This window comes from Pangasianodon hypophthalmus, chromosome 9 (assembly GCF_027358585.1).
Source record: "Pangasianodon hypophthalmus isolate fPanHyp1 chromosome 9, fPanHyp1.pri, whole genome shotgun sequence".
NCBI lineage: Eukaryota > Metazoa > Chordata > Actinopteri > Siluriformes > Pangasiidae > Pangasianodon > Pangasianodon hypophthalmus.
This window is the reverse complement of record NC_069718.1, coordinates 28,889,278-28,910,493: the sequence shown is the minus strand read 5'-3', so window position 1 is coordinate 28,910,493 and position 21,216 is coordinate 28,889,278. Positions and strand designations below refer to the sequence as shown.

Sequence of the window (21,216 nt, the reverse complement as noted above, 5' to 3'; positions counted from 1 at the left end):
AAGTGAAGGTCTGGCAGATTTTTTCAATCTTCTCAATCATAAAAAGTGAGAAAGTCTTCAGGAGTCAGGGAGGATGGAGCAGGAGGAGCCGGTGGGTTGAATACTGAAGAAAAGATGTTGTGGGGATTGCGAGGATCTTCTGCAGACGTTTTCAGCTTTTCCTTGTAGAAGGCAGTCTTAGAGGAAGTCACTTCAGATGAGAATTTGGACAGGAGAGCACGGTAAGAGGCAAGATCTGTGTCAAGTTGTCATTTCTTCCACTTTCTCTCTGCTGTTCTTACTTCTCTCCGATTGCTGCGTAGCACATCCGATAGCCATGGAACAGGGCAGGAAATCTTCCTGGGTTTAGAAGATAGAGGGCAGAGGAGGTCCATGGATGAGGAAAGTGAGGAGAGGAAAGTGTCTGTGGCTAGTTCCAGTGGTAGGGAGGAAAAGGAGTCAGGGTCAGGAAGGGATGATAGGGTGCAGGAGGTTATGGAGGAATGGGAGATAGAGTGGAGGTTTCTACAAGTCGGAAAGAAGTATTGATGGCTGGTGGTTTTAAGCAGGATAGGGAGGGTGATGGTGAAGGATAACAAGAGATGATTGGAGATGTGGAGTGGGGTAGCACTGATGTCTGTAGCTGGAGAGGGGCAGCTGAAGACAAGGTCCAGGGCGTTTCCTCCTTTGTGTGTAGGAGGGCAGCTGTTGAAGGTTAAGAAGAAGGAATGCAGAAGAGGGAGAAGGCAAAAGGACTTGAGCTTGTCGGAGGCGAGGTAGAAGTCTCCGAGGACATTAAAAGGGGTGCTGTGCTATTCAGGCTTTCTTTCTCTCTGATAAACACATGCATCATATCCATGACATTTTAACTGATATTTAAGTAACCCTTAAATTTTACATAATACATTTTTAGATCTTTAAATGTTTGTAAAAAAAAAAACTGAAATGCTAGAGGTGTAACACAATGCTATTATCTGTATTTGTTTAGTGCTCAAAATATTCATAACTGTTTTCCTGTTTGGGTTTAAACAGAAAGTGGGCGTGGTCTGTACCAGAGGGTTTTTCATGTGAACCCTATCACTATGCCCTGAAAAACAGTGAAAAAATCAGGACTGCTACAAAAAGAAAACATTTTTATTTACAAATTATAACACATCTATTAATTTACATACTTATTTATTTATTTATTTATTTATTTTAATTGTATAACTCTTGAACTGAACAACTGAATTGAATTGAACAATTCTTGAACCAGACGTCCTGTGAAACTTTATGGAAAGTTTTCTATCTTCTATCTCATGTGACTGAGTAAAAAAGCTAACTATGTTTCAAAACAGCTATGTCTTTCTCAAATCAAGAAACTGTTATTTACTATTGACAACAACAGCTACCTAATAATATATGATCAGATTTACTTTAGCGTTTGTTACATTCCAGAAAGATCAGAAAAGTTCACTGGACACGCAACAGAATCTGTTATTAAAGCTGGACATGGTACTGGCTCCATGAGGACAGATAACATCAGAGAAATTGGCTTATTGACCTCACTGTAAAGTACGAGTAGAATTAGCATGTTATCAGTGGTGGTTGGTGATGATATTAGATGGGAGGCTAAAATCTATCAAAAGCTCAATAGTTTAATTGAACAATTTTATATATATATATATATATATATATATATATATATATATGAAGAGAGTTCTTGGTACACCTAAAAAAGATTAGAAATCATTGCATTCTAATCATGTTTCAAACAAAATTTTTAACATTTATTAGTGTCACAGGTGTCTTCAATCTTTATAACAGCCAATCAGCCTATTTAAAGAGAGAAAATGCCACTGTGTAGGTTTGTATCATTGTGTGCACCATGCTGAACACTGACCAGAGAAAGCAAAGGAGAGCTCACTGAGGAGCTCAGAAAGAAAATTGAAGATAGTCATCTTAAAGGTAAAGGCTATAAGACCATCTCCACCCAGTTTGATATTCCTGTGACTACAGTTGCAAATATTATTAAAAAGTATAAGGTTCATGGGATTGTAGCCAACCTCTCAGGATGTGGCCGCAAGAAGAAATGCAACCCAGGGTTGATCAGAAGGATTGTGCAGATGGTAGACAACATGATTACTGAAAGAACAACATAAAAAATACAGACTGGAATTTGCTAAAATGTATGTTGACAAGCCACAGTTTCTGGGAGAATGTCCTTTGGACTGACGAAACAAAACTAGAGCTTTTCGGCAAGTCACACCAGTTGTATGTTCAAAGACAGAAAAATGAAGTTTTCAAAGAAAAGAGCACCATACCTACTGTGAAACATGTTTTGGGGCTGCTTTGCTGTGTTTGGCACAGGGGGCCTTGAATCTGTGTAGGGCACAATGAAGGCTCAAGACTATCAAGGCATCCTGGAGAGAAACATACTGCCCAGTGTCAGAAAGCTCTCCCTCAGTCACAGGTCATGGGTCCTCCAACAGGATAATGACCCAAAACACACAGCTCAAGAATGGTTGGGGAAAAACATTGGACTATTCTTAAATGCAGTGTGCAGAAGGCACCCTTCAAACCTCAGCAGTTTGCTCAGGAAGAGTGGGCCAAAATACCTGTTACCCAATTTAGAAGTCTCCTTGTAAACTACCGTGATCACTTATTGGCAGAACATAATGGCATCAAAAATAATGTCTGATTTGTGTTAAAGATGGAATTAACAGTGATTGATGCCATTAATGTTTGTCAGTTTCAAATTATTTCAGAGATAGTTGTAGGTTCTTCTTTTTCACGGAAGGGTATCACCAATTTTGTCCACGTCTGTACATGTTAAAATTTAGCTGTAATATGGCTGTGTATGTGTGTTCAAGATCAATGTTCTTATATTTCATCATTTCTCTTCCAGGCTGTGTAAGTGTAATCTGACAGAGGAAAGCTGTAGAGTTCTGTCCTCAGTTCTCAGCTCAAACTCCTCCAGTCTGAGAGAACTGAACCTGAGTATCAATAAACTGCAGAATTTAGGAGTGAAGCTGCTCTCTGCTGGACTGAAGAATCCACACTGTACACTGGAGATACTGAGGTACACACACACACACACACACACACACAAAGCAGAGTTTTATAAATGCAGCAGCGTCCAGTTTTCATCTGTGGTAATTGTAATTGTAGTGATCTGATATATCTTCACTGTTGTGTGTGAAATGGAGAGTAAATGTACTGTATATAAAGATTTTGTGTAGTTCATGTTTTCAATGCTAAAACTGAGTGTGTTAAGTGTGAGAAGGTTTTCTTTCTTGCAGGATGTGGTGCTGCAGTATTACAGATGAAGGTTGTGCTGCTCTGGCTTCAGCTCTGAGGTCAAACTCCTCATCACACCTGAGAGAACTGGATCTGAACTGTAATAATCCAGGAGAATCAGGAGTGAAGCTGCTCTCTGATCTACTGAAGGATCCACACTGTAAACTGGAGACACTACAGTGAGTTACTGACTTACTGTCTCTTTACTGTACTGTACTGTATGATATTGAATAATATTATATTGTATATTACACAGTGAGTCAGTTTTATTGTGTGTGTGTTGGTGTTCATGCTGATGATCTTTGTTTACACTTATGCCCTTCTCTGTCTTTCAGCATTACAAATTATAAATTCACAAGGACTGGGGTATGACAGGAGTCTCACCTCAGACCTCTTTTCCAGGATAAAGCAGTTTTGGTGAAGCGTTAGAACCCGTCCCACATTTCCAGCAGTTTGGGAGCTGAATCATTCATATTCAGATGTAGAAGTTCCATAACAATAACCGGGACTGATCACATCCTTTTATCCACTCAGCTACAAGTTACTTCAGGCTTTAATAATATATTTTACAATCCAAAGTCAAATCCTTCAGCATCTGCACACAACACAGAGATATCATCACATCATCACACTGATTACACAAATACACATCCATGTGTTGTAGCTGTTTATAGCTTATTTTTAGCTCCTTACAGTCAAAAAATTAGGACACCCCATTAAATATTCAGTTCTTTATTAAGAAATGTCAACATCTCAATTTCTGATCTTGTTTTAATTTGTATCTGTAGATGAAGGTGATGTAATTGCATGTAAACAACAAAAAATCACTTTGTTTTCATTTATTAAACAAAAGACATCAACAAAAATGAGTATTTAAACTGAGAAAACGTTAGGACACCTGGAGGTAATTTTAGCCATTTTAAGTACAAATAAATGTGGGGGTGTCCTTACCTTTTCCAAGAAATTGGATTTTTTTTTTTAATTACATTTTACTGATCATTTTAAAAAGACTTTTCTTTGGTTTTATTTGTTTAGTTATATTACTTGAATCTCCCAATATTGTTAAAATGAAGATCAAATGTCCATATGTTTAACTATGTTAAAAAAAACACAGGCTTTCATGGTGTGTCCTAATTTTTTCACATGATTGTATATCTGTCAGGTTAATCAGAGTGTGTTTCTGCTCAACATGGCTTCATTCAGTGACGCATTTTTTTCTCCACAGATGATTGATGCAAAGTTGTAATATTGATTTAATCCTTTTTTACTCAAAGATTGTTCCTTGTTTGCTAACATGTTTAATGGTAATCATGGTAGTTTGACTGTTTAAGATATTTAGATTTTTTAAACTAAAAAATCTCTGAAACTCTTTAACTACATGCACTGTATGTATTCGTGTCATTTAATACAGTTTTGTAGATATGTGGTGTACATGTCATTTACACTATGTGTACAAAATAAACAGTGACTGTGACTGAAACACAACAGTTCAGGTGTTTGAGGACTGTACTGTAATTACACTTAGCATGGACCACTACCAGGACTAACACGTGTTCCACCACACTGAGAAACTTCAATGTTGTGTCACGACTCGTGAACGCTGAGCTGGACTTTCTGACTGTTCATGAGGAATCTTCTTGTAACCATGGTGACAGTGACAGTCTCACTGTCAGGAGTGTAGGGAGTAGGAATTAGCGCGAGTACAGCCTGGGGACCATGTATGGAAATAAATTTGTGCCAAAACTAAACATCCAAATCTAGCATTTCACAAACACAATCTGCTTTGCAAAGGAAAACTCAAACAAACAGAAAGTGATTTGTAAATACAAAGGGCAAATATAAAAAAAATATAAGCCTACATCATATTTCACAAATAAACACAATCCATTCTACAAATCTTTGAACAAATACAAAATCCAATGTATACAAATGCAGCTGAGCAACTTCCTCTTCCAGAACAGCAGTTGGTGCTATTTGTCAGTGTACACTAGTCTCCCTGGAGAAGCTTTACAACACACATGACATTACGCCCAGGGATACAATTTCAAGTTAATAGATATTCAGGTTGAACTTTCTTGATTTCTCTACTCTAAATAAAAGTTTAAATGAATTGGTTTAGACACTTCATTCTACACCCAAATTCTCTACGGAATTTTATACTCAATTTTATTTTCTCAAAACTGGTTGGTCTCAGGTTTCTCTTGATTTCTACTTAGAAAATTAACAAAATTCCTCTGAACTTATCTTGCTTTCACAAACAAATGTTGCTGGCCTCTAATTTATGGACATAACTCACTCCCCCACCCATAGGTATTTAATTTGGAACAATTACAATATACTTTTTAAAAAGATATCCTTATTTTTTGAGAGATGGTTTTTAGCAGGCATAATACAGTCAGTTATTAAATCAAGAAGGAAAGTTGCTCACTTATTCTGAGTTTCTAGCTGTTTAGCACTTGTGGGGTGCCATCAGTGACACCTGCTGGGTCCTGCCAGGCGGCCCCCTGTCCAGGGTCACTGAATGTGACTGCAGCGAGAGGTAATAATCAGCCTGTTCATCCATCTTAGTTCAGACTCTGCTTATGCTAGTTGTAGTTCTGTGAAGAAAAAAGAACACACAGAAAAGTGTGTTCAAAAGCATAAGCATGAGATCAGGACTAAGAAAGTTAGACATCATCTCAATATGGGAGAACACATACAGTCTTTGGACAGCAACTCCTCCAGCAGCTTGACAGCTGTGTTACAGGATTCCTTCATCCTGTAGTGTTTCTCTGCAGTCACTGTTGAGTGGGTCAGGTATTCAGAAACCCTGCTCTTCTGCTACTCCGTCAGCCACTTGGTGGACGTCAGGATGTCGTCTGGATGTTGTTTACAGGAGGAAACAAAAAAGAAACTTCAGTACTGCCTACGGAGTTATACACAAAATGTTAATTGAAATCATTTAAACACAGAAAAACAAATAATTCCTTGCCCGATCACAGGACCTAACTGTAACGTATCAATTAGCTTCTGTTTTTTTTTTAACCTGTCGGTGTTTGATTAAGGGCAAAGTGGTCCCTCCTGAAATGGGAAAGTGCCACGCCTTACCAAGCACCCATGCCCTTCATTTCACAGTAACTGATAAGTTATTATTTATTTTTATTTCTAAAGCACTTTAGTAAACCCTTGTTACAGCGCGCCTCACAGCACTTCATAAACCTCATAAACCACAATCCTTCACATCCTGCTAAGAGTTATTAACATAAGCATTGTCTACATGGCTTTTTAACTAGTTTCTTCAGTATATTATTACATAAATTAATCTATAAATAAAACAGATCTATTCAAGGCTTTGTACAAATCTAATACACTAATGTGTAAATTTTTACATCATTACAAGAGTTAAGAGTGTTGTCTTATTGACAAACTACATTTCTTTTGTGAAGCATCCGAAACTTTAGTGTAAAATTCTACCAGTACATACTGATTTTACTTCCAAGCAGAAAAAAAGCACAAATAAGCTCTCAGTGTGTTATATGAGTTGTGTGGAAATATCGTTTGAGATGAGGTTTGAAAAGCATTGAATTAAATTTCAGAGTCTTTACTGCCATCTACAGGAAAATGCACAAGTTCTCCATCTGACTGAACATTTGGAGGAAAAGTGAAGCCTTTGAGTGAACTTTCTGTGTTTTTACTGCCATCTACAGGAAACACGATGGTACTGTGCGCGTGCACGTGAAGGGGTGTAGGATCCAGCCGGGCAGTCGGATTTAGGCACAACACTGACTTTCCCCATCGTTTATAAGTTGAGTAAGGGGTGTTCCTAATAAAGTGGTGTGTGTATGAGTAAGGGGTGTTCCTAATAAAGTGGCGTGTGTGTATGAGTAAGGGGTGTTCCTAATAAAGTGGCGTGTATGTATAACATCAACAAGGCTTTAAGAGAAACACTATGAAGCTCAGTTAGTGCAGGAAACATCTGGAAAAATGTCCATCAGCTTGTAAGCGTAGAAAAGAAAGATGTGCAGTGTTTGAATGGTTTACAGAAGTGGAGCAGACTACATGTGCTGTGAATCTGCAGATTTTCACCAGATCAATGAAATCCTCCAGGAGATGAGCCCAGAAAAGCCATTATTGACATGGAGACAAGTTCAGTACGGATCCACTCCACAGTAACAGTGTTTTACTGCCATTAACATGCTGTACACTACACTCACCGGCCACTTTATTAGGAACACCTGCTCATTTATCTCATTATCCAATCAGCCAATCACGTGTCAGCAGAAAAGAGCCTAATTTAACACCACTAGGTAACCCAATTAACACTGATGAAAGAATTCCAGCAGAGTCACAACTGAATGATGGGAAAAGCCCGGGACCTGATGGCTTACAGTCAGTTTTACAAAGTGTGTATTAGTGAAAGAGCAGATTTACTAGCAGCTCTATATACAAAGAAGGTCTGCAAACAGGTGCAACCTGTAATCAAACTAACTCCAAAGCTGTGTCCTCTAAATCCTGTGTGTAAAGCCCAGTTTCCCAGCCCTTATCTAACACATGGCAGTGTTTTATCTGCTTTCTCTACAACCCCCGCCTCAGCTCGTGCAGGCCGCTTTGCTTCATTCCAGCTGATGACTGGAATCAGGGGAGTTTGGAGCAGCTTCTGATTGAACATCCTCGGGAGTCTAATGAGGCCTCTCTATAATAGCTTTCTTACCAGTTCAACTCCAACTTCATCAGCACCCTAATAAAGCACTGCATGTTAGTTTTGTTCAGGGTCACTATCTAAACTGAGAGTCTATTCACAAGCACTAGCACTACTACACTTCACATTCAATATTTCCTTCTCTAATGTTTAGGGTTCCTAATAAAACTGCCATATTCAATCATGAGCACCGAAAGTCATGTTCAGTCTCATCACTGCTTCAGTGGAACTTCATATGTTCCGTACGTGGCCTCAGCTGTTTCACTCGAGAATCTCCACAACTAGGGAAGAAGATTACACAGATAAAGCCAATATATACCTTATTACAGTAAAACATAAAGGGAAAAAGGGAGGGGAGGAGGCGGGAGCATTCACTAACATTTCTCTAATATTTCTCTAACAGTTCTCTCCACTCTCCCCCGGCTAACTACTACAAGTGTAGACTTATGCCGAGTTCACACTGCACAATTTTCAAAGTCGTCGGATCATCGTGTTTTTCACACTGCACGACTATCTGGGGTAGCATTCAGTCGCTGCTGTGTTCACACTGCACTATCGTTCGGCGACAGGAGGTTACACACTGCATGACTTTACAATAGAAAGAATCACTGACAACTCTGTCTGGCTCGCAAACTACATTTCACAACCAAACGCACGCGAGAAGTGATAAGGAAATAACGCAAGATCACACGGTCACCACAAATGGTCTGTGCGCTGATTTGCAGCGAAAGGGCAAAAAAGAAAAAAAGATTATGGAGGAGGAAATGGTTGGGGAGACGCGGGGAACAAGGATTGTGCATTCTGCAAAGAGATTTGGAGGTAAATGAATAATTTTGCAATGTGCTGCTGCTGATGCGGCTGGTCAAGCAAATGTTTCTGCTTTGTTTCGGTTTGATGTAATTGTAAAGCGTATTTATTCTGATATAAATCTATTTAAGACATTTTTTCAGATAAAAAGCTATTAACTCTATTAAAATATAATATTGTGCTCACCATACAAATAGATAAACGATAAGACTGGATTCAGGAAGCTTCTTCAGATGACAGCAGAGGAGTTTGACATCCTGCTGGGGATGGTTGGACCTGTCATAACCAAGCAGCACACACAGATGAGACGGGCAATATCCCCAAATTAGTGCCTAGCTGTGACCATACAGTTTTTGGCAACAGGTGGGTCTGGCAGAGCAATATTTGATTTAACAAGTCTTCATTTTAAGTGTGTACTGCTGTATATTTTATAGTTATTTTATTTCTTGTGCAGGCGAAACGTTCAGTTTCCTCAGTTTCCAATACAGGGTTGGGGTAAGCACTATTTCTAACATCGTTATGGAGACCTGTGCTGCTCTCTACCGAGTCATGAAAAAAGACTTCCTCAAGGTACTTACTGATTCCCAGCATTTACTGAAATGCTGTACTTAAAGAACACACTTAGTACATTAGTAAAAATAACTTTTAGTAAGATTTGCTTAAAAGTCAACATCTGTGTCAGTAAAATGCAGCATACACATGAGTGCATCTGCATCAGTTATTTGTGATGATGTCTGTGAAATCCAGCCTACAGTGTCAATCTTCATATGAAGTTAGGAGCATCAAAGTTTTGTTTCAATCAATCATTTCATAATGATTTCAGTCTTTTACATGGCCTTACTCAATATTTAAGATATCAAGGTTATATTTTTACAGAATGTTCTTTACATTGTGTAGGATTATTTTATGTACAAAACAGTCACCAGTAAAATGACTTTATCTGGGTTTTCACAGTCACATATTACTCATAACTGAAAAGTAATTTTAATAAAAGTATAGTTTCAATAAAAGTATACATATCTCACTCACTCGGGTGAGTGAGATATGTATAGTTTTTAAAGGATCTGAATGCATCTTCCACCACTGATTACCAGTCAGGTACGCAAAACAACATTATTTGTATTTTTAAGGTCACTGCTTTTTGTATTTTAATGTTTATTCTGTAGTCAATGAAGCTTTAAGTAATGAATCCATATTTATAGTGCTTCAGAAGTGTTTTATTTTTATTCTGTGTGACAAAGAAATAATGTTCAAATCTTTTTTTCTGTTCTTTTGCTAGACACCCACAACAGAGGCAGAATGGCAGAAAATAGCACATGACTTTCAATCTAAATGGCAATTCCCACATTGCTTAGGTGCGCTTGATGGTAAACACATCTGTATACAGCCTCCAGCAAAAAGTGGTAGTCTTTACCATAATTACAAGTCCAGCTTCTCTATAATAATGATGGCTGCTGTGGATGCCAATTACAAGTTCAGCCTTTGCTGACTGGGAGAACAATGACCACAGCATAGTTGAGGGATCCTGGAGGAATCAAGGGATCGGGTCTTTCCAAACAGTGGATCATCGAAGGGAACGCAATGCATCTGTTGTGGCAAAAATGCAACGAAACCTTCTGCGTGAGTACTTCATCTCACGTGCCGGATGTGTTCCTTGGCAGGAGAAACACATTTAGTGTTGTAAGGATGTCAGAGTGTAACTTTTTGTAGTGGAGAAAACACTGTGTTTTTTATTATGATATCTCATACTGTAGCACATTGTCATTTTTTTATTTTGAAGAAGAAGAAAAGTGCCTTTCTTAAAAAGCATGGTGCTTCTGTTATTGATGTTAGCCTTTTAGGCACAGAATGCTATTTATATACTGTATCTTCAGACCATACAACTTGGGTGTACTTTAAAATCATTGTTTCAAATAGCATGTAAAACTTTTTTACTTTGTCAAACATTTATTTATAAAGTGCATACCATAAATGTACTATGGTTTCCAATAAAGTCCTGAAAGAATGACTTCATATCTTACAACATTTTTTTTTAACAATGCAACAGTAACATTACTAACAGTAATGTTAATAAACAGTAAAATAAAAATGTGTTCACACAAAGCAGCAGCAGAGTAACACTTTTACTGTAAAGGAAAAGTAAAATAATCTGAATAAAAACAAGTAAATCAAAATAACAGCTTTTCAGAAACTTTCACTGACATCGTAGTGTGGCAATTTTTGCAAAAAGCCTTGAGGTCGAGAACCCTGAGGTGGCATATGTTGTGGGTAGGACTGTACCGGTGGCAAAGGTGTAACAATAGGATGGAATGTGTATGGTGCTGATGGTGAATGTGAGGAAGACGATATATTTCTTTCAGCATCTTGAGCATCATATATCATGTTCATAATGTTCCTTTTCAGTCTGGTTACATTAGCTGCATCTTGTAGTAGCCTTAATTCAGATGCTACCTGGTTTCCAAATGTAGTGAAAGCATCGGGTGTTGGGTTGGCCTCAATTTTTGCTGCAGCTCAACATGAGGTACTGATCTGGCTTTGCGCTTTATTCCCCTTGTGCTTGACTCCACTGCATTTGTGCTGGCAGTTGATGGGGAATCTAAACATTCAACAGGGGAGGAGGTACGTGATGTAGGTGTTGGTGTACTAGGTGTAGACAGTGTTGTCTGCAGGTCATTGAGTGATTCTGTACTATCATCAAGATCACCGTCATCCTGGTCTTCTATGTTATCCTGCTCACTGGGTGGCAAATCAAGCTGGAAGAAAGGTAAAACAACAGTGGTAGCAGTGAATATTACGGTTGTAAACAAATAGCAAATAATTAATTGTCCATTGTCACAATCATTACTCATTACAACATACCTTAATATTTCATAATTATTGTAATCATTCTTAATAATAATATTAAGACTTCTGAAACTTTTATACGTCATGGAGTTACTTTTTAATATGGGGTGCACCCTACTGTTACATGCACACATTTCATAGTACTGAATTTTTCTTGAATTTTTAGATTAGGTATTTAGGTATGTAGGTTCTTGCTCACAATAAAAACTGGTGGTATTTCGTGTATTAAAAGTACAGATCAAGAAGGTAAATGAAACATACTGTATATTTAGTAAAATAGGAATGTTTTCAATCTGTACATTGTGTATACAGCAAAACGTGTTTGTACAGTAAACTTACAGTGGTCTCACATGGACGGTGAACAGTATGTTTCTTTATAAAATCCATGATCCTGAGGAGCCACCTCTGCCTAGGTGTGTGGGGTTAGTTGGCACTCCCACTACGTTTTGGTTTAATTAACCTTGAGAACTGTGTTCTCCGGGATAAAGCTCTGGTCTTCACCTCCTCAACTGAAATAAATAAATAGATACATAAATACATAAATAAATAAACGAACGAATGAACCCACATGAAAAAATACTATAGTAATTTATAGTAAATACTATAGTGTTTTTGAAACATACTATAGTAAAGTGTATTATACTGTATATATTATAGTATTTACAACACTTTGTTAATGAATGCTACAGCATACTGTAGTATTAACTATAGTGAACTGATAAACTGTAATAAATACTGCAGTATACTTTAGTTTTTACTACAGTAAACTGTAGTGTATTGTAGTATAATATACCCTATAGTTGTAGAAAACATAGTACGGTATTGGGTAAAGTAATTTGTTTATATTACTATAGTTATATTACTACAGCAACTATAGAATTACCACAGAAAATTAATTCAAATACTTTACTATAGTATGTTTCAAAAACACTATAGTATTTACTATAAATTACTATAGTATTTTTTCACGAATGAATGAATGAATGAATGAATAAACAAAGAAAGAAGACAGAAAGCAAATTATTTAACCCTCCAGAATATGTGTAAACACATGTAAAGGCATCACGTAGTATATCTTTGGTTATTAACTACAATATAATAAAGTAGTCAGTACTGGAATAAAAAAAAATCAATCAATAAATAACGTTTTTTGCTCACCTGACTGTTGAAGGGAATGAGCAATTTCTCTCCAACTTTTTTCTTTCTCGACCCTGTTGTGGTACAGCTCATTCTATGAGGTAAACAGAGTTTTTGTGTAGTGAGTGAAGTGTGTTGTGCTGGATGGATCTTGGTTACTCTCGTGTGGCCACATTTCCAAACTTGACTCTCTGCATTTGCAGTAAATAATTTGGTTCAAATAATGAAATGATTTAATAAATTAAATGTATGAATGCATGTTGGTCTTTATTTGGGGTTTAATCAGAATAATTTCATTGATGACAGCTGTATGATAATTACTTTTGAACGGGAGATTGAATGTGATTGGTTCATTCTGAACACAGCCACACCCCCAATTATGCAACCAGGTTACTGTAACTTTTTATTTTTCCCTGAAATGTTTCTGATGGTTTTTCACCTATTTAATTTTTAATTCTTCACAACCTGGGAAGAAATATTTCAGTTTTCAAAGAATTATTGCCTCTGGCTCCTGGTTCAGTTGAAGCAGGTGTTCTGATTTGCTCAGCTTTATGTCACTCATATTCATCTTGTGTTGATTGGTTGAAGTGTTGACAGTGGGCGGGGCATGAAATCACACAGGCGCAGTCACGTGGGCTTCAGATTAGTTAGTTAATTGTCTCAATGCCTTAATTGTCAGAGAAAATGCTGCAATAAGCTGAAAACACAATGGAAATGGTTTACAACAAAATGGAAAAGTTTCAGAATGATGCATGAAAAAAGCAGAGCTCATAAGCTGAGTAAGAGTTATCACATTAGCTAAGTTATTCATCTGACCAGTGTGTTTATCTTAGTCTCCTTCATCACTTTCATTCTAAGTAACATTAATCATTCACATAAAAACTACTTACACAGTAATCCTCACTAAGATCAGGATACTTGTTCTCATTAAGATAAAACCAGAAAAAAAATATTTTACCGTAAAAACGTAAGTAAACTTATGCAGCTTATGAGTTCTGCTTGTTTTTCTAATTTTTCTAATTCTTTCTTTCTTTTTGTAATTTGTCTTTTAAACTGAGCTTTTATATCTGCTGAATATTTCCAGTACTTCCTGTTATGTTACATTTTTTATATTTATGACAGTTACTTGTGCGCAATTTAATGAAGCTACGAGATACTAAATCAAGGTCATGAAATCTTAATGTCTGTGATGTAGGAGGTTTTACAACCCTTTTAATTCTCTATTCTCTGTATTTCCAGATGTTTTCAGAAATTGTATAACATTGACCTGATCAAGGACTTCAAATAAATCCTGATTACTAAACTTGTAAAAGGTAAAGAGCTCACTTTGTTTTTTATTTACGTGATTTTATTTAGACCAGCTTTATTGTGGCTTTGCTCCAGGGATCAGATAACAATCTGATAACAATCCATATTCGTGTGTGTGTGTGTGTTTATTACCCTACCTCACTGCCCTTTGCCCTCTGAAGAATAAGCCAGGTAGACAGTGTCAGTGAAGGTGAAACTCAACAGCTCCATTTTGTATCGAGGGGAAAATAAACCATTTCAGGAGTAAAAACACAGTGAGTATCTAAATCTAAAGCTATAATATATAAACACAGTGAGTATCTAAATCTAAAGCTATAATATATAAACACACTGAAGTGACACTAGAGGCAGAAGAGTTTTGTGGGTTTGTACTGAAGTTTTAATGTACACAGGTTGTTTTAGGACTTGATACCGTGACTATTTCCTGTAAGTGAACTCTGTGCTGATACAGGGTTTGATTTAACACACCGATGTTGGAGTGAAGTAAACGTGTGTCCTGCTGTAATCTGGAGAAGGAGACATGACCTCCAACATGAGTGTGCCTGGAAAACTGGACATGAAAAAATATGAGAGGTGAGTTACTTTTCCATTCACCAGCAGTAAATACACACCGTCTCATGGGAACAGATCTGTATCTCTAAACACTCACTAGCTAACAGAGGAACTAAACTTTGCTTTAAGGTGTTTAATAGCAGTGAATATATCACTGATCTGATGTAAGAACAGTTTAGAGAAATCATTCACTGAGAGAAGAGTAAAAAGGACTGTGTAATGTGTAGCATAAGAGCAGCATAGCTTTGAGTCAGTGAACTCTACAGGCTTTAAGACCCAGCTGAGTCAGTTAGCTGTGATTGGGACTCCTGACATCAGAGTAATTCCTGAGGTATGAGGCGAGTCTCCTGTTTGAATAAGTGTGCAGACTGTAGCTGAATTAAAAAGATGGAATTATTGGTGTTTAATGATGAACACATTGTTTAACAGTGCTGAGACAGCAGAGTATTAATTATTGCTGATATTTCTGTTGTAATTCTAGAATGATGGAGGGAAAGAGATCAGACTCACCAGAACCCAGCTATGTGTCCATGAAGAGTGACGCGTCAATGGGACTTCCAATTGCCTTCAGAGACAGAGACAGTTCTACTGATGTGAGGTCAGTATAGTGAGTTGTTTTACGGCAGTGTTCCACCTGATCAAACTCACTCGTCTCATTATGAAGCCCTTCATGAGCTTTATCAGGTGTTGAAGCAGTAAAACACTAAACTGTGCAGTGCTGCAGCTCTCGGACTGGCAGTGAGGAAAAGTGCTTTAAGAGTTCAGTTCAGCCTGCAAAACTATTTTATTTATTCATTCATTCGCACATTTGTTTCTAAATGTGTTAGTGTCAGTTAGGAAATCCTGAAATCTGTGTATTCTGTTAAGAGGAGAGTGTTAAATATCTTCATCTTTGTATTTATTAGTGTGTGTTGTGCAGCTATGAATACATATAGTCCATATTACATGATGTGTTTTGTTTGTTCACAGACAACAAAAGAAGAAATCAAACATAAGCAGAAATCAGTTGGAGTCCATATTCAAGGTGCATGTCTTTTTAATGTGTGTAACTTGTGTGTGAGTAGGTTGCAGGTTATTAGAATTATTGGAAATGAGACAGAGTTTCAGTTGTATCTCTGGTAATAGACTTTTCTTCTTTTCATAAAATAAAAGCATCTCTCTCTGTGTAACATTATAATATTTAGATCTGTTACTGTGTGTTTCTAACCAGGAACTGGAACACAAAGTCATCACTCTGATAAAGAATGAGCTGAAGAGGTTTAGGAAGCTCCTGAGTCCAGATTACCCAGCATGCACTGAGAGGGAGGTGGAGGATGAGGAGGATCTGCACAGTGTCAGAGAGGGAGCGCTGAAGATCACACTGCATGTCCTGAAGAACATGAACCACACAGATCTCGCTAATACACTGCACAACAGTAAGAGCTCAGAGTCATGGCTTTATTCCATCAGGTTCACTTTAGAGAGAGAAAATTGTTTTAGATATTAACACTTTTAGTTTTAAGTTTGATTTTAGTATCATGTACATCTGGGGCTTTTCTGTTCTGTTTGTGGTCCAGCTTGTGGTTACTCTGTACAATGGTCCTGTTCCTTCAGTAATATTTAGTACATGAATCAGGAATGAACAGCAACATTTGAAAGAATTTTACATTTTATATTGTGCTCAGTAATTTTGCATTAAAACATGTTATTTCTTTGTTTATTAGAGTCTGTGTCGACTGTGTATCAGTTAAAGTTGAAATCCAACCTGACACAGAAGTTTAAAAGAATTAATGAAGGAATCTCACAGCATGGAAGCTCAGCACTTCTGAATGAGATCTACACAGAGCTCTACATCACAGAGGGTTGGAGTGGAGACATCAATAATGAACATGAGGTGAGACAGATTGAGACAGCGTCCAGGAGACCAGCAACACAGGAGACATCCATCAAATGTAATGACCTCTTTAAAGACCAGTCCATCAGAACTGTGCTGACTAAAGGAGTTGCTGGAATTGGAAAAACAGTCTCTGTGCAGAAGTTCATTCTGGACTGGGCTGAAGGAAAAGCAAATCAGGATGTCTTCTTCATGTTTCCATTTCCCTTTAGAGAGCTGAATTTGATGAAGCAGAAAAATCTCAGCCTGATGAATCTTCTTCATCACTTTTTCCCAGAAATGAGAAAACTACAATTAATAGACTACTACAAAGTGGTGTTGATCTTTGATGGTCTGGATGAGTGTCGACTTCCTCTAAATTTCCAGAACAATGAGAGATTGTGTGATGTGACAGAGTCAGCCTCAGTGGATGTGCTGCTGACAAACCTCATCAAGGGGAATCTGCTTTCCTCTGCTCTCCTTTGGATAACCTCTCGACCAGGAGCAGCCAATCAGATCCCTCCTGAGTGTGTAGACCAGGTAACAGAGGTACGAGGCTTCAGTGATCCTCAGAAAGAGGAGTACTTCAGGAAGAGGATTAGTGATCAGAGCCTGGCTAATAAAATCATCACACACATGAAGTCTTCAAGAAGCCTCTACATCATGTGCCATATCCCAGTCTTCTGCTGGATTTCAGCCACTGTTCTAGAGAGAATGTTGGTTGAAGCAGAGAGTGGAGAGATCCCCAAGACTCTGACTCAAATGTTCACACACTTCCTGATCTTTCAGATCCAACAGAAGGACCAAAAGTACCATCAGAAATGTGACCCTGATCCTCAGCAGACCAGAGAGAGTATCCTGGCACTGGGAAAACTGGCTTTCCAACAGCTGGAGAAAGGAAACCTGATCTTCTATGAGGAAGACCTGAGAGAGTGTGGCATTGATGTCAGAGAAGTGTCAGTGTACTCAGGAGTGTGTACCCAAATCTTCAGAGAGGAGTTTGGGCTTCACCTGGGGAAGGTGTTCAGCTTTGTACATCTGAGTGTTCAGGAGTTTCTGGCTGCTTTATATGTATTTCTGTCCTTCATCAGCAGAAATGTAACAAAACAACAAACCACTGATCTGTCTGATCTTTTCAGAAAGTCAAACATGTTTGATCTCCTCAGGAGCGCAGTGGACAAGGCCTTACAGAGTGAGAATGGACACCTGGACCTGTTCCTCCGGTTCCTTCTGGGTCTCTCACTGGAGTCCAATCAGACTCTCTTACGAGGCTTAATGCCACAGACAGGAAGCAGCTCTCACAGCAAACAGGAAACAGTGAAGTACATCAAGGAGAAGATCAGGGAGAATCCATCTCCAGAGAAATCCATCAATCTGTTCCACTGTCTGAATGAGCTGAATGATCATTCTCTAGTGCAGGAAGTACAAACTTACCTGAACAGAGGAGGTGACAGGTTTCTCAGTGGAACCAGACTCTCTCCTGCTCAGTGGTCAGCTCTGGTGTTTGTGTTACTGAACTCAGAACAGGAGCTGGATGAGTTTAATTTGAGTAAATATGACCCATCAGAGGAATGTCTTCTGAGGCTGCTGCCAGTGGTCAAAGCCTCCAGAAAAGCTGAGTGAGTACTTTTATTTATAAATGTATTACTGCATGGTTTGTTGTTTTAATGTAACACTGACCTGCACTGTTCCGATTAATGCTTGTTAACAGTTACTCTAATCATCTTTAAATAAACTCATTTCTTACACTAACAAAATATGTCTGTACTGAGGACTGAGTGATATGGACAAAATCTTTTGTCATGATATGGATAATTTTACTCCGATCATCTTTAAACAAACCTCTGGTACTGTTACAGAAGACTGTTTCACTTTTTACACTGTCATGTTATGTCTGCACATGGCTGGGTGATATGGACAAAATCTTACATCACATTTTATTACCTTTTCTCTAAAATTAATTGGGTTTTGATCATTTATGAACTAAACACCAGTGGAAGGCACTTTTCCTTTTCTCCTTTTATTTGAAAGTGAAATTGAACTGAACTATCACAAATGGGAACAAGAGAAATATAACACTGTAAAAATGGGAACAGTATGAATACAAAATATAAAAAGTAGATATTAAAACACTCTCAAGCATTAGGAGTCCAATTCCATTTTGAGGTACCAGTTCCTCATCTTTTAGTTGGCCTGATGCCTGTTCTGTGGTGCGGGGAGTTTCACTCTGTCACGTTCCTCCATGCTTGTTTTTGTTTTTGTTACAGCACACGGATAATAGCCCCTAGTGAACCAGTGTCTCTGTAAAATCGGTCTCGAGGTGACAGATTTGTAACTGTACGAGCACAGAGAACAACACACATGAACTGTTTAACTGTCTCTGTGAAATTCAACAATTCAACATATAACATATATAAAATCTACATCACTTCTCACATCAGAACTAAATACATTTATTTCTAGAGTGTGTAGATCAATAATCATTGCATTCATTTTCCTTCAAAAAAAAATTTCTGGAATATTTTTGCTCCCATACAACAATAGAAACAGGTCTTTATAAAATGGTACCGGCTCCATGAGGACAGATAACATCAGAGAAATTGGCTTATTGACCTCACTGTAAAGTACGACTAGTACTGGCATGTTATTAACTGTTAGTGTACAGTTCTATAATTCTTTATTTTCTGTAATAAAATGCACTATATCTGCAGTGTTGGTTGTAGAAACTTGAACACAGGTCAGAGTGTATTGTTTGTAGGCTGCTCGCTCTCACGTGTGTGTGTTATGTACATGACCTAATGGTCTTATAATAAATTGTAGCTGAGAGATTGTGGAGTGCAGAAAGACGTCCCTGCTCCTGTAAATGTGCTGATGTGGTGTCCTGTCCTCTGATTTCTGTGTGTGAGAGAAACACACTGACATTTCTGTTCCATGTTAAACTTTAGCTGTATTATGGCTGTGTTTGTGTGTTTGAGATCAGTGTTGTGATATTTCATAATTTCTCTTCCAGGCTGTGTGAGTGTAATCTGACAGAGGAAAGCTGTAGAGTTCTGTCCTCAGTTCTCAGCTCAAACTCCTCCAGTCTGAGAGAACTGGACCTGAGTGACAACAAACTGCAGGATTCAGGAGTGAAGCTGCTCTCTGCTGGACTGGAGAATCCACACTGTACACTGGAGATATTGAGGTACACACACACACACAGTGCAGAGTTTTAATAAATGCAGCAACATCCAGTTTTCATCTGTAGTAACTGTAATTGTAGTAATCTGACATATTTTCATTGTTGTGTGTGTGAGATGGAGAGTAAATGTACTGTATATAAAGATTTTGTGTAGTTCATGTTTTCAATGCTAAAACTGAGTGTGTTAAGTGTGAGAAGGTTTTCTTTCTTGCAGGATGTATACCTGCAGTATTACAGATGAAGGTTGCGCTGCTCTGGCTTCAGCTCTGAGGTCAAACTCCTCATCACACCTGAGAGAATTGAGTCTGAACGGTAATAATCCAGGAGAATCAGGAGTGAAGCTGCTCTCTGATCTACTGAAGGATCAACACTGTAAACTGGAGACACTACAGTGAGTTACTGACTTACTGTCTCTTTACTGTACTGTATGATACTGAATAATATTCACTGTGTACTGCATAATATTGTTATTTTTAGAGTGTGTGTGTGTTGGTGTTTATGTTGATGTTGTTTGTTTACACTGATGCTCTTCTCTGTCTTTCAGCCTTAAGCGTCTACACACAACACAGAGATATCATCACATCATCACACTGATTACACAAATACACATCCATGTGTTCTAGCTGTTTATAGCTCATTTTTACCTCCTTATTTTTATCTAACATTTGTTTCTCCACATATGATTGAGGAACAGTTGTAATATTCAATTAAGTTCCTTGTTTGCTAATGTATTTTAATAGTAACCATGGTAACAGCTCTGTTGATTGATTTGTTGTTATAGTGATAAAATGACCTCACTTCTATTTGACTGGTTCCTTGGGTCCAGACCAGCAGGGTTCTTGTCCCAGACTTGAACCATTTTTGCTGAACAATAACTAGATATTTTCTGGTGAAAAGTACAGAATGGTTCCAGCACTGGTACCTTATTTCAGTACAGAAACATACACATTATCTGAGTCTACACGAAAATGTGTGTCTTGGGTCTAAAATGTAAGTTCACATCACTGAGCATGACATCACTTCCTGTACGCATGACTACAAAAATCACCTGAAGCTGAAGAATGTAGAAGCAGCTGAAATGTTATGATATCAGATTGTACTGATTTTTCATGAAGAACAGAAGCGTGAAATAAAACTCTGCCTTCCTTCCTGCTAATAATCATTATGATGATGTTAAGAGATTAATAATGTTCTTCTCTGGTGATCAGTTCACACCATTCCAGGATTCATTATTCTGTAATCTCACACCAGCTAATTACAGTAAACATGTATATGAGTGTAAGTAAGCTCATGTGATAAAACAAGTGAAAGAGCTGAACTAGAAAGTAACATGTATCACTGCATCTAAGTTTGACTGTTTAAGATATTTAGATTTTTAAAAAACTGTAACTGAAAAGCTTTAAGTACATGCATTGTATATATTCCTGTCATTTAATACAGTTTTGTATACAAGTTGTATACGCTCACTGTCCACTTTATTAGGAACACCTGTACACATTCATTCATTCAGTTTACTGGCAATTTGTAACTTCAAATATACAATATATAAGCAAATAAGCAAGAAATAAAGGTGTTTTTAATTTATTTATCCTCCATAAA

The 21,216-nt window shown here is 37.7% G+C and overlaps 1 protein-coding gene and 3 long non-coding RNA genes across 4 annotated transcripts; all 4 read left to right on the top strand.

Annotated features, from left to right (window-relative positions):
* The first annotated feature begins 2,721 nt into the window (after nt 1–2,721).
* LOC128318873 (uncharacterized) lies at nt 2,722–6,109 on the top strand. The gene is made up of 3 exons (XR_008302307.1): nt 2,722–3,040; nt 3,261–3,437; nt 3,594–6,109. It is a non-coding gene; the product is annotated as an uncharacterized LOC128318873 (long non-coding RNA).
* Nucleotides 6,110–8,919: 2,810 nt separating this feature from the next.
* On the top strand, nt 8,920–10,650 carry LOC117597987 (uncharacterized). The gene is made up of 3 exons (XR_004578732.2): nt 8,920–9,106; nt 9,198–9,313; nt 10,023–10,650. It is a non-coding gene; the product is annotated as an uncharacterized LOC117597987 (long non-coding RNA).
* A 3,572-nt stretch (nt 10,651–14,222) lies between these two features.
* LOC117597959 (NLR family CARD domain-containing protein 3-like) lies at nt 14,223–18,472 on the top strand. The gene is made up of 6 exons (XM_053236967.1): nt 14,223–14,286; nt 14,484–14,605; nt 15,066–15,182; nt 15,554–15,608; nt 15,795–15,999; nt 16,288–18,472. The coding sequence occupies exons 2-6, from the start codon at nt 14,553–14,555 to the stop codon at nt 18,057–18,059; spliced, it is 2,202 nt and encodes a 733-aa protein (XP_053092942.1). The 5' UTR covers nt 14,223–14,286; nt 14,484–14,552; the 3' UTR covers nt 18,060–18,472.
* Nucleotides 18,473–19,260: 788 nt separating this feature from the next.
* Nucleotides 19,261–21,191, top strand: LOC128318872 (uncharacterized). Its single transcript, XR_008302306.1, has 3 exons — nt 19,261–19,620; nt 19,832–20,008; nt 20,162–21,191. It is a non-coding gene; the product is annotated as an uncharacterized LOC128318872 (long non-coding RNA).
* Nucleotides 21,192–21,216: the final 25 nt, after the last annotated feature.

Bases quoted from the DNA above. Each gene is read 5' to 3' on its own strand.
- LOC117597959 (XM_053236967.1), top strand. From the start codon at position 14,553: ATGACCTCCAACATGAGTGTGCCTGGAAAACTGGACATGAAAAAATAT. The intron at 14,606-15,065 runs GTGAGTTACTTT...TTGTAATTCTAG, and splicing joins GACATGAAAAAATATGAGAG to AATGATGGAGGGAAAGAGAT. The intron at 15,609-15,794 runs GTGCATGTCTTT...GTTTCTAACCAG, and splicing joins AGTTGGAGTCCATATTCAAG to GAACTGGAACACAAAGTCAT.